The 13,529-nt window shown below is 44.6% G+C and overlaps 1 protein-coding gene across 1 annotated transcript; it reads right to left on the minus strand.

The window, feature by feature from the left end:
- Nucleotides 1–1,620: 1,620 nt before the first annotated feature.
- Nucleotides 1,621–3,507, minus strand: LOC100494780 (E3 ubiquitin/ISG15 ligase TRIM25-like). Its single transcript, XM_012966678.3, has 2 exons — nt 2,499–3,507; nt 1,621–2,405 (listed from the first exon to the last, which is right to left on the minus strand). The coding sequence occupies exons 1-2, from the start codon at nt 3,479–3,481 to the stop codon at nt 1,721–1,723; spliced, it is 1,668 nt and encodes a 555-aa protein (XP_012822132.1). The 5' UTR covers nt 3,482–3,507; the 3' UTR covers nt 1,621–1,720.
- Nucleotides 3,508–13,529: the final 10,022 nt, after the last annotated feature.

Consider the following 13,529-nt stretch of genomic DNA (forward strand, 5'->3'; position numbering starts at 1 on the left):
CCTAGTGGAAATCCCCTTGAGAGGGTCTCTTGGGGGGAGTACTGGGGAATAGGCCTAAGGGAGGGTCTCCTAGAGGAAGTAAGGAGAAAGTACCTGAACCTGCATGTCATAATACTGGATACTGTGTGGATGCAATAAAGAAGTTTATTTGGTTAATCAGCACTTCCAGTCTCCTGGTCAATTCCTCAAAGAGTGGATCCTCAACTGCCTGGTGGGCAACCACCCCAAGGAGGACTGAACAGATTAACCCAGAGAAGTGTCCCAGGGAGGGGAGTTACAGTTCAACCTATCCCTGCCCTGGGTGGCAGAACAGCAGTAAATAGTGTACCTGCTCCCCCATATAAGCAGGGACACAGGGCTCCTGTAGCGCCACACGCATACAATTGCATGCTAGAAGTTCAGCAGTTGCAGAAGAGGGCTACATAAATAATAAAAAATTAGAAGCCGCTATATTGAAGCAATAAAGGAATAATAATAAAGTTTATAAAGGAAACTGCGGAGTGGTAAAGAAGGTTTAGATGCAGTGTGGGGATAATCAGGTTGGAAATAGCGCTAACAGATTGATTTTACCCACTAAAAAGGACAGTCCCCCAACCCCGCTACCCGAGTAACAGCAGTGAGGATTACATACTAATTGTTATTCACTGGCCTATTGGGATTTCTGATAGGTTCCCGGGGCATATCTTTTTAACTTTCCCCTCATCCCTGATTGTAATACAATGATTTTATGGGAGTTTTAATAAAGGTTGAATTTTAGTTATAGGTGTGCCATTAAATATGTGTTGCTTGTAATATTTGGATGTGTACTTACACACATTGTGCTCCCGAAACTGCACTATAGTGCAAGGTTCTTTTACTTACACAATAAAACACTCACTCACACGTGAGCCAACTGGCAAATGATCACTGGGAAAAGTTGCCCAACACTGGCCCATGTACAGGAGGCGGGACATCACTCATTGGCTGAGAGAGAAAGGGGCGGTACAGAGAGATACAGGGAAAGCAATGAGGGTTGAAACTAAGGAGTCAAAAGCAATTAATATTATTCTGGCAGTATAGAAATTGAATTTAGACAACTATTAGTTAATATGGCTGCCCAGTCACGGCTAGAGGAGTGTCCAATGTAAATATGGCTCTTGCACCTCCTTCCTTTCCTGGCATCACAGGGCTAAGGGCAGCTCTGGGAATGGTTTTTGTTGGTAATTTTAACCAAGAACCTTATTATAGAACAAGACCCTGAGACAAGGCTCTCACATAACTGATGCTTTATTCAGTAATGAAAGACAGAGTCTTGTGGAAGCTTTCAGTAACACAGAACAATAGCTGAAATGTGTCACAGACAGCTTCCAATGAGACCCTGAAAGTCTCAGCCTTTTATAGAGGATACATACCTTATCTAATAAGTATATGATACCCCTTTTACAACTGTCTGTGGGCTCTGTGGTTCCAGCTGTACAAATAGCAAAGTGCACGTAGGGGCTTTACTAGTCAGCACTATCATGTCTGGCCCTTGTGATTTTATAAGATGGTATATTTGACTTTTATATTCTACTTTATACCTTGCATATATAGTTATATTTATATACCTTTATCTCCTACCTCACCTGCCTTGGGTTGTCTTTATAGGGGGCACTGGGGGATTTTATGTGTCCCTTTATACAGAACTTACCCATCATAAGTGAGTGTCTTAACAGCTTTCTGCTGGGCAGTGGGCGGGGCCCTAACTAATGATCCTCACCCAGTCACCATCCCACCCTACCCAGAATGCGGCATGAAGGGGCTCAGTGAAGGAGGCAGTGAAGGTGTGTAAGTGCCTGATTGGCTCACTCAGCTCATAAAAAGACAGACGTCGGGCCTCATAGTCCAATGAGATCCTGATTCTCCTGCAGGAAGGGACATGGGGTAACTGTGTGTCTTTCCAGTCATGTGTCACTGTATAGTTATTATTGCATCTCCACAAACCCCAGGACTTGTTATTATTCCCAATGCAGGACTGACCCCCTCCCCTCTCTATACTGGGATAGGCCGCCCCTACCCCCCAGTCCCCTGATTCACTGACCTCCACTTCCCAGTAATGTCGCCCTGAGGGGAAACTCCTGGTGCTTAAAGCCTGAGGATACTGAAATCTCTCTGGGGTTTGTGGGCGACACCGGTCTGTATGTGAGTAGGAAGCAATTTTCCCATCCCCTGATACAGATACATCATTCCCAGCCGTGTTTATATCCAGTACCAGCTCTGTAGCCTCCTGCCAATGGATCCTTCCCTCTACCCCAGTCACAATCCCAGCTAAGCCTGTGAGTAATGTCTCTGAGATCCGACCCACATCCAGATCCCCTACAGCCGGGACCTTTATACCCTCTTTCTCTCTAACCTCATTACCTGCCCCCTCAGTATCCTCTCTCTCTTGTATTGTGTCTGTATAGATCTGTGTCTTCTTTTGATTCTTTGTCCAAGGCATAAAAGCAGAAAAGAATGAAAATAATGTATTATCTTCCTCTCTGCCCTCTGTATCTGCTCCCTCAGTACCGTCTTTCTCTCTGCCCTCAGTATCTGCCCCCTCAGCCTCACAAGCGGCAGCTCCATAGGATTCCCATTGTTCCTGTAGGACAGTGAGTGGATCTGCCATGTTGCACAGCTCCTCAATGTGCCGGATCTTCCTGGACAGCTCATCCTTCTTTATTTCCAGCTGTTGGATCAGCTCAGTGAGTTGGAGGCAAAGCTCCTCTTTCTGCCTGGAGATGTCACTCAGGAGTCGCTTCTCTAGGGCTTCCAGCTCTTCCCTGATGCCCCTAAACAGGGCAGTGACTCTCTCTGTCTCACCAGCTGCCACTTCTGCCACTTCTCTCCTGCACTCCTGCAGCCTCTGGGCTCCTCGCTCAGTCTCCTCTCTCTCTGGGCTCAGTTTCTCCAGAACTTTCCTCAGTTTCTCTTTCTTCTTCTCAGAGGCCTCACTCAGCAGCTCTACCCTGTGGCCCCGGTGCCCCCCGGCCAGGCAGCAGGATGCACAGATACAGGCAGAGTCCTCACAGCAGTGATACTTTAGGGGCTCATTGTGTACAGAACATTTTCTCCCCATAAAGGAAGCGGTGGGCTCAGTGAGTACATGTTCTGCTGACTGGCAGTGCCCCCTCAGGTGGGTATCACACAGAGAAGCCTCACAGTGCAGACAGGATTTAGCAGCAGGTACAGGAGAGAGGAGACAGTAAGTGCAGAAGATCCCAGTCTCCCCCGGCTCTGTCTCAGTCGGACGGAACCTCTCTGCTATGTTCCCCAGAGCTCTGTTCCTGTACAGGGCAGGGCGCTCCTGATACTCAGCTCTGCATTCAGGGCAGGAATAACGCCCAGACCCCTCTTGGATACTCAGCACCCCCCCAATGCAGCCCCGGCAGAAGTTATGGCCACAGGGCAGGGATACCGGATCAGTATAAATGCTCAGGCAGATGGAGCAGCTCAGCTCGTCTCTCAGATCAGCAGCCGCCATCGCTGGAATCAGAAATAAGAAATGAAACTGAAAGTTCCTCTCTCTCTATAACCAGTGGAACTTTATAAATCACAAAGGGTTGGGCAAATGTATTGTGTAGATATAACCTTCCTGTTAACTCTTTCAGTTCCCATGATTTTATTCCCACTGGAAATGAATGTGGGTATTTTACCTTAAGTGGGAAACTAATTCAAAATATGAAGTTGGAGTTTCAGAGGAAAAATTTATACAATATTTATATATATTTTATATATCAGTTTACAATGCTATTAACACCATTTCTGGCACTTCTGACAGTGTTACACTCCTCGTGTGGCACTTATCTATTGGCACAGGACCAGGGCTGCCATCAGGGGGGGAAAGGGGGTACTGTTATGCAGAGCCCCATGAAAATCTTCTTTGGAAGGGGGCCCGGGCTCATCAAGTTACCAATAAGGTTACATTAAAACGTATGCAATTTACATAACTTTTGCAAAAGTTGCCTAGAAACTGACGTAACTTGCCTAGAAAGTTAGGTAACTTGCATAAAAACTGCACTCACCCCCCATTTAAAATACTGACTTATTAGCACATTCATTATTTTTGCTATTTTTATGAACTACTACTGACTTGTTATTGGGCCCCACAGCAAGATCATTGGGGCCCCTAAACGTACGCAGTTTATGTAACTGATGGAAAAACTTGCGTAACATCCATCCAGCAGGGGCAGGTAGATGGGAAGGGGTTAAACTTAGGGCAAACTCTATTGACCCCCAATAAACTGAATGACTTATTAGCACATAAATCAGGGGAACTCTTTATATAAACTGCTTATTATAGTATAACATCAGCTGTTTATATTTCACACACAAGGGGCGTGGCCAAAATTTGGGTACTGTGCGCTTGTGTTCATGGGGGGCCCCATATAAATAACCTGTGCAGGGCCCCAGAGTATCTGATGGCCGCCCTCATCTCACCAACCAACGTGATCATCTGGCCCCCACACTCAGCCTAGGGGCAGTCACAGCAGCAGGCAGGGGGGCTTGAACACATCAGGCAGAGATACTGTAACTTTATACCATTGTGTCTATGAAGATTTTCATTCATCCAGGTCATGGTATATCTAGTATAAATAAATTTAAAGCAACTGGACTTGTTAGGTAATTATTGAAGACGTTTCACTACTCATCCGAGCAGCTTCTTCAGTTCAACTGACTGGTATGGGAAGTCCTCAGCATATGTACTCTTCCACTAATCCAATCACAATGGCACTTTGTAACTCTTCAGAAAGGTGACATCTGAAACTCACAGAGGTGTGAATGCTGTGGAGTTACTTTGAAAGGATTACCAAAGTATCATGCAACTCTTCAAACAGGTGTTACTTGTTAGAGTTGCATGAATGGATGTGTGAAGAGTTCTGAAACTGCCGGGGTACAGATGTTAGAACAGCATTGTATGTAGCAGACAGATGGTGTCGAAATCCCCCGCCTCTGTTTAGGGATGGTTTCTCCACTTTGACATGAATGGCCTCTTTTACACCTCTTCACACATCCATTCATGCAACTCTAACAAGTAACACCTGTTTGAAGAGTTGCATGATACTTTGGTAATCCTTTCAAAGTAACTCCACAGCATTCACACCTCTGTGAGTTTCAGATGTCACCTTTCTGAAGAGTTACAAAGTGCCATTGTGATTGGATTAGTGGAAGAGTTACACAGTGCCATTGTGATTGGATTAGTGGAAGAGTTACATAGTGCCATTGGGATTGGATGAGTGGAAGAGTATATATGCTGAGGACTTCCCATACCAGTCAGTTGAACTGAAGAAGCTGCTCGGATGAGAAGTGAAACGTCTTCAATGATTACCTAACAAGTCCAGTTGCTTTAAATTTATTTATACTAGATATTTATACCATTGTATTGATGTGCCCCTGTCTGGGGCCTGTAGAACAGTAGGGAGAACTCTGACACTTTCAGGTAAATCACAAGGCCCCGGCCCAGCGACATTACAACAGGCAGTTCATTCAGCAGATCCCCAGTAACATATTACAGGGTTTATACAACTGGGAGGGAATGCAGCACAGCTGGAATACACGGCACATTCCCATATAACAATCCCAGCTCAGTACAACAGGCAGCTCACAGCAATCAGGTGACAGTGTGAGGATTAAATCCTACAGGATTTCCCACAGCAGCCATTTTGGATACAAGGGCTCTGCCTGCCTTCAATACAAACGCTTGGGAATATGCTACACACACTGCAAGAACTGCTAAAAGCCTGACATTGCTATAGCTAAAGGCAAACAGGCTGCTGCAGGAAAGAAATAACCTTTATAATCAAGTTATAAAATCAACTATAAAACTTGTGAGGGGATTAGAACAGTGGCAGCCATCTTAGCTCTTCTGTGGGGCTGATACACTGAGGGGGCCAGACCAAATGGCAGAACATACAGGGGGGTTTGGGAAAGTCCATTAGGGACTATAGTCTGGCAAAGATTCTGCTCAGTGTTTGGCTGTGATTCTTACACAGAAGTTAGCTGGTCTGTCAGAAACTATTTATAACTTAATTAGAAGCTAATAAACAGTAAAACATACACTTATATGTTACACTCCTGGTCAGTATATTGGCTCTATGGGCCCCTTGACCCGGGTTCCCTTGTATTGTGGTTATTCCGCTGTTTATGAGCCTTAAGTCTCCAGCAAAACAGGAGCAGAACTTCTCCCCACAGACAGGATCTTACAGAGCAGGGAACTGGCAGAACTGCATGGTGAGGGGGTATCTGCCCCAGGGTCCAGTCATTTCAGGGTCACTCATGTTTGTTATAATCGTAATAAACTTCCCATGCAACATTTTGGGTTCAGTAATTGGATTTTACAAACATTCTACTGTTTAAAGAGTAGTTTCTATTTCCAGATCAGCATCTAGCTGCTTATATATTCTATTTCTCTAAAAGACATAAAAATATGCAAACACAAAATTAATTTAAAAATTTGTAATTTTAGAAATAGGTCACATATAATATTAGAGAATAAGAATATATGGCTTTCTAATATCCTTATCATTTACATTGGGGGGTACATTATTCCTTATAATACATGAGTGATACTCAGAGTTCCCTGTATAACTCAGCCTGCAGCCTTGTGCCTTTATATGGGCACAGAACCCCTCAGTGACTGCTAATATCCTTATCATTTACAGTAGGGGGTACATTATCCCTTATAATACATGAGTGATACTCAGAGTTCCCTGTATAACTCAGCCTGCAGCCTTGTGCCTTTATATGGGCACAGAACCCCTCAGTGACTGCTATATCCTTATCATTTACAGTAGGGGGTACATTATCCCTTATAATACATGAGTGATACTCAGAGTTCCCTGTATAACTCAGCCTGCAGCCTTGTGCCTTTATATGGGGGGCACAGAACCCCTCAGTGACTGCTAATATCCTTATCATTTACAGTAGGGGGTACATTATCCCTTATAATACATGAGTGATACTCAGAGTTCCCTGTATAACTCAGCCTGCAGCCTTGTGCCTTTATATGGGCACAGAACCCCTCAGTGACTGCTATATCCTTATCATTTACAGTAGGGGGTACATTATCCCTTATAATACATGAGTGATACTCAGAGTTCCCTGTATAACTCAGCCTGCAGCCTTGTGCCTTTATATGGGGGGCACAGAACCCCTCAGTGACTGCTAATATCCTTATCATTTACAGTAGGGAGTACATTATCCCATATAATACATGAGTGATACTCAGAGTTCCCTGTATAACTCAGCCTGCAGCCTTGTGCCTTTATATGGGGGGCACAGAACCCCTCAGTGACTGCTAATATCCTTATCATTTACAGTAGGGGGTACATTATCCCTTATAATACATGAGTGATACTCAGAGTTCCCTGTATAACTCAGCCTGCAGCCTTGTGCCTTTATATGGGGGGCACAGAACCCCTCAGTGACTGCTAATATCCTTATCATTTACAGTAGGGGGTACATTATCCCTTATAATACATGAGTGATACTCAGAGTTCCCTGTATAACTCAGCCTGCAGCCTTGTGCCTTTATATGGGCACAGAACCCCTCAGTGACTGCTAATATCCTTATCATTTACAGTATTACATTACATTACATTAACATTTATTTATAAAGCGCCAACATATTCCGCAGCGCTGTACAATAAGTGGGTTACATACATTGGACATACAGAGTAACATATAAAGCAATCAATAACCGATACAAGAGGGGAAGGGAGCCCTGCCCAAAAGAGCTTACACTCTACAAGGAGTAACATACAAAGCAATCAATAACCGATACAAGAGGTGAAGAGGGCCCTGCCCAAAAGAGCTTACTATCTACAAGGAGAAAGGGTTGAGACACAAGGTGTGGGAATGGGCATGACCAGAGTGGTGGGGCACAGGGTGTTGCTGAACTAGATTAGGGTAAGCTTCTCTGAATAAATGTGTTTTTAGAGATCTCTTGAAGGCAGAGAGATTGGGAGAAAGTCTGACAGTTTGTGGGAGCGAATTCCAGAGAAGGGGGGCAGCCCTTGCAAAGTCTTGAATGCGAGCGTGTGAGGAGGGAATGAGAGAGGAGTTGGGGAGCAGGTCAGTAGGGGGGTAACAAGTGGGTTGGGTGGTACCTAGAGATGAGTTCAGAGATATAGGGTGGGGCAGAGTTATGAACTGCTTTGAATGTGAGAGTCATGAGTTTGAATTTTATCCTGGATGGTAGGGGAAGCCAGTGCAGGGACTGGCAGAGTGGCACGGCAGAGGAGGAGCGGTTGGAGAGGTGTATGAGTCTGGCAGCAGTATTCATTATGGACTGGAGAGGGGACAGTCTTTGGAGGGGAAGGCCAATTAATAGGGAGTTACAGTAGTCCAGGCGAGATATTATAAGAGAGTGAATAAGAATTTTGGCAGCATCTTGGGTGATAAATGATCGGATTTTTGAGATATTTCTTAGGTGAAAGTGACAATTGTGCCTTTATATGGGCAAGAACCCCACAGTGACTGCTAATATCCTTATCATTTACAGTAGGGGGTACATTATCCCCTATAATACATGAGTGATACTCAGAGTTCCCTGTATAACTCAGCCTGCAGCCTTGTGCCTTTATATGGGGGGCACAGAACCCCTCAGTGACTGCTAATATCCTTATCATTTACAGTAGGGGGTACATTATCCCCTATAATACATGAGTGATACTCAGAGTTCCCTGTATAACTCAGCCTGCAGCCTTGTGCCTTTATATGGGGGGCACAGAACCCCTCAGTGACTGCTATATCCTTATCATTTACAGTAGGGGGTACATTATCCCCTATAATACATGAGTGATACTCAGAGTTCCCTGTATAACTCAGCCTGCAGCCTTGTGCCTTTATATGGGGGCACAGAACCCCTCAGTGACTGCTAATATCCTTATCATTTACAGTAGGGGGTACATTATCCCTTATAATACATGAGTGATACTCAGAGTTCCCTGTATAACTCAGCCTGCAGCCTTGAGCCTTTTTATGGTCACAGAACCCCTCAGTGACTGCTAATATCCTTATCATTTACAGTAGGGGGTACATTATCCCTTATAATACATGAGTGATACTCAGAGTTCCCTGTATAACTCAGCCTGCAGCCTTGTGCCTTTATATGGGCACAGAACCCCTCAGTGACTGCTAATATCCTTATCATTTACAGTAGGGGGTACATTATCCCTTATAATACATGAGTGATACTCAGAGTTCCCTGTATAACTCAGCCTGCAGCCTTGTGCCTTTATATGGTCACAGAACCCCTCAGTGACTTCTAATATCCTTATCATTTACAGTAGGGGGTACATTATCCCTTATAATACATGAGTGATACTCAGAGTTCCCTGTATAACTCAGCCTGCAGCCTTGTGCCTTTATATGGGCACAGAACCCCTCAGTGACTGCTAATATCCTTATCATTTACAGTAGGGGGTACATTATCCCTTATAATACATGAGTGATACTCAGAGTTCCCTGTATAACTCAGCCTGCAGCCTTGTGCCTTTATATGGTCACAGAACCCCTCAGTGACTGCTAATATCCTTATCATTTACAGTAGGGGTACATTATCCCTTATAATACATGAGTGATACTCAGAGTTCCCTGTATAACTCAGCCTGCAGCCTTGTGCCTTTATATGGGCACAGAACCCCTCAGTGACTGCTAATATCCTTATCATTTACAGTAGGGGGTACATTATCCCTTATAATACATGAGTGATACTCAGAGTTCCCTGTATAACTCAGCCTGCAGCCTTGTGCCTTTATATGGGGGGCACAGAACCCCTCAGTGACTGCTAATATCCTTATCATTTACAGTAGGGGGTATATTATCCCTTATCATGCATGAGTGATACTCACAGTTCCTCGGTGGCTTCTAATATCCATTTATGTTACTTTCTCCAGGATGATAAATGGGAAAATAAGAAAATATTCTCAGAGAGAGAGGAAGAGCTCTATGAAAATCTCGATCACTGTATCCCTGGGAAGTGAGGATCAGGGGAGGAGCTCAGAAGACTCTGCTACGCGGCTGTTTGTGGGATTAGTCGCCATTAGAGTTATTACCGTACAGTTACCCTCTCACCCCTTTAAAGGAGGCCCCTTACTGAATACACACGGTGCCAGTTGGATGCAGGGACCAAGGGTTTATGAGCAGTCAGGCACCTAACATATATACAGTGTGTGTATTCAATAAGTGCCCTACATTATAGGGGTGAGACGGTAACTCTATAAAACCAGAGATATAGAAAAATGCAGTATAGAACAAAAATCATTCTTTTATTATTTATTAGAGTTGAATATAAAGGTATATAACATATAAATAAATGCCCCCCCATATAAACAATAAAACAGATGCCAAAGAGCAGTTTAATTTTGCAGCAGGAAAGAGACATTGGGGCTCATTTACATCAGCGAATGCAATGAGCAAAGTGCAATTCCGAGTGCTATTGCCATTTCCCCCCCAACCCAGCATTTTCCCAAGATTCCCAGCGGCATTGTGATTGCAGGGGGACGGGGCACATTGGTTCTGTATTTATCTACAGTTATTGTTGAAGGGAGCATGTGGGGCAAAACCTGTATTGTGTTTATTAGCAATCTTACAGGCATTTAATATAGAAAATGTTGGTTAAATGACAAAGTCTACACAAGAGAACAAATAGTAATTGTATTGCAAACAGATTAATTGTGTTTAATGTAGAATGTAAATTGTTTTTTTTGGTTGCACCTTGTTCATTGGACACAGCAATAAATATTCTGTATTTTTGTATAAAATATTATGCATCTGAAGATTATTATCATATGGGGGAGAGCGCAACCCTGTCAGTGTAATGCGCCTGTGGAAGTGTTGGGTGTTGATCCAGTAGATCCCTCTCCTGCAGAGCGGTCAGTAATATAGTAGAAAATCCAGTAGCAAACCAACAAGTTGCAAAGTGACAAAGGGGTGTTTATTTAGCCCATACACAGGTACAAAGGGCAACGTTTCGGCCCTACCTGGGCCCTTTATCAAGCCTAGTGTTACACAGAGAGTGGTATAAAAAGGATAAGTGAGGGGAGGGGACATAAGACACGCCCCTTCCTACGTGATGTAATCACCACATATATTCTCATGATGAGACAAGTATCCACATGGTGATATATACAACACAAAGTCAATTGGGAATGTCCATATACCAACCCCAGAATCAGTCTAAAAAATAAGTGTCCATAGTGTTTCCTATTTCATTAGGTCAAACTGTGACCCACATGTGCTCCATATACTGTAAGTGTCTCAGGAATAGTGCTGAGTGGGATATGCAGGCAGTGTCGGGTATGTCGATTTATGTCTTCTCAAAAAATTTAGCTGGATGGAATTTATGTTCCATAAATACAATGGCCAATGTCCTTCCTTTCCTGGCATCACAGGGCTAAGGGCAGCTCTGGGAATGGGGTTCCTGCTGGGCAGTGGGCGGGGCCCTAACTAATGATTCTCACCCAGGCACCATCCCTCCTTACCCAGAATGCAGCATGAAGGGGCTCAGTGAAGGAGGCAGTGAAGGTGTGTAAGTGCCTGATTGGCTCACTCAGCTCATAAAAGGACAGGCGTCCGGCCTCATAGTCCAATGAGATCCTGATTCTCCTGCAGGAAGGGACGCGGGGTAACTGTGTGTCTTTACTGTCATGTGTCACTGTATAGTTATTTCCCCATCTGTACAAACACCAGGACTTGTTATTATACCCAATCCAGGACTGATCCCCTCCCCTCTCTATACTGGGATAGGCCGCCCCTACCCTCCAGCGCCCTGATTTACTGCCCTCCACTTCCCAGTAATGTCGCCCTGAGGGGAAACTCCTGCTGCTTAAAGCCTGAGAAACCTGAAATCCCTTTGGGGTTTGTGGGCGACGCTGGTCTGTATGTGAGTAGGAAGCAGATTTCCCGTCCCCTGATACAGATACTTCATTCCCAGCCGTGTTTATATCCAGTACCAGCTCTGTTGTTGTTATGCAGAGCTGCTGACATTAGAGGGTGCCCTCTACACCAGTGATCCCCAACCAGTGTCTCAGGGGCAACATGCTGCTCCCCAACCCCTTGGATGTTGCTCTCAGTGCCCCCAAACCAGGGAGTTATTTTTGAATTCATGACTTGGGGGCAAGTTTTGGTTTAATAAAAACAAGATTTACTACCAAATAAAGCCCCCTGTATGCTGATTGGGTGCATAGAGGCCCCTAATAGCCAATCACAGCCCTTATTTGGCTCCTCCATTAACTTTTATGGTGCTTGTGTTGCTCTTCAAGTCTTTTTTACATTTGACTGTGGCTCAGTGAGTATCCTGGGCACTAGGGTTGAGACAGCATTGTGGGGCAGAGCTGGCAGTTGTATTTCTTTTTAAATAATTCTAAAACCAAATCCTTCTGTGTAGGGGGGAGTAATAATTCACTACTGGTGATGAGGATCAACATTTTGCATCACATTCATTGTCTGGTTCTTGCTAACAGCGAGTAACCTGCATTTTTGCGCCTGCTGGACACAGTTGGATAAAATGGATATAAAGATTTAAAAATTATCTGATTGCTTTGTGTAACCCACCTTTCTGTCATACCCAGGGCCGCCATCAGGGGGGGAAAGGGGGTACTGTTATGCAGGGCCCCATGAAAATCTTCTTTGGAAGGGGGCCCGGGCTCATCGTGTAAGTTACCAATAAGGTTACATTAAAACTTATGCAATTTACATAACTTGCAAAAGTTGCCTAGAAACTGACGTAACTTGCCTATAAAGTTAGGTAACTTGCGTACAAACTGCACTCACCCCCCATTCAAAATACTGACTTATTAGCACGTTATTTTACCATTCTTATGAACTACTACTGACTTGTTATTGGGCCCCACAGCAAGATCATTGGGGCCCCTAAACTTACGCAGTTTATGTAACTGATGCAAAAACTTGCGTAACATCCATCCAGCAGGGGCAGGTAGATGGGAAGGGGTTAAACTTAGGGCAAACTCTATTGCACCAATATAGTATGTATATATGGACCCCTTGAGGTTCCACCACCTCCTGACCAGGCAGTAGCCCCAGGGTTCCCTTCACACCCAGTATCAATAGACGCAGCATACTTGTGCCTAAGGAGAATGGGGCTGGGTGGAGATTAGCAATATATAGTTGTCTGTCCCCTAAAGGTGCAGTTACAGAAGAGGGCGCTGTTGCGCAGCCGGGTGAGAGTACAAGGGGAAGGCAATTGGGATTGGAATGTTGGATTCCAAACAATCAAAAGGACAGACTTTATCCTGGGACTGTTTTAAATCCAACGTTCCAACCTGAGCATCAGAGCAACTTATTTCCCACTCACACAGGGCAGGGGGGCGGCAGTTACGCAGCAACACAACTTGCTTTACAGACACAGGCGTCACACAGTACGGAGCTCAGTAAAGTTGCGCTGCTGCTCTTAATTAACCTGCCAATGAGGGGTAACTTCCCTGAGCTCCGTACTGTGTTGGGGGAGAACAGAGCAGCCATTAATAACAGGACAGGTCTCTGTCTCATATTAATTGCTCTGTCTGGCT

The sequence above is a fragment of the Xenopus tropicalis genome, chromosome 1 (genome assembly GCF_000004195.4).
Source record: "Xenopus tropicalis strain Nigerian chromosome 1, UCB_Xtro_10.0, whole genome shotgun sequence".
NCBI classification, from domain to species: domain Eukaryota; kingdom Metazoa; phylum Chordata; class Amphibia; order Anura; family Pipidae; genus Xenopus; species Xenopus tropicalis.

Excerpts from the sequence above, each read along its gene's own strand:
- LOC100494780 (XM_012966678.3), bottom strand. The coding sequence starts at position 3,481 with ATGGCGGCTGCTGATCTGAGAGACGAGCTGAGCTGCTCCATCTGCCTG. Across the intron at positions 2,406-2,498 it reads GGAGCAGATACAGAGGGCAG|AGAGAGAGAGGATACTGAGG; the intron begins AGAGGAAGATAA and ends AGACACAATACA.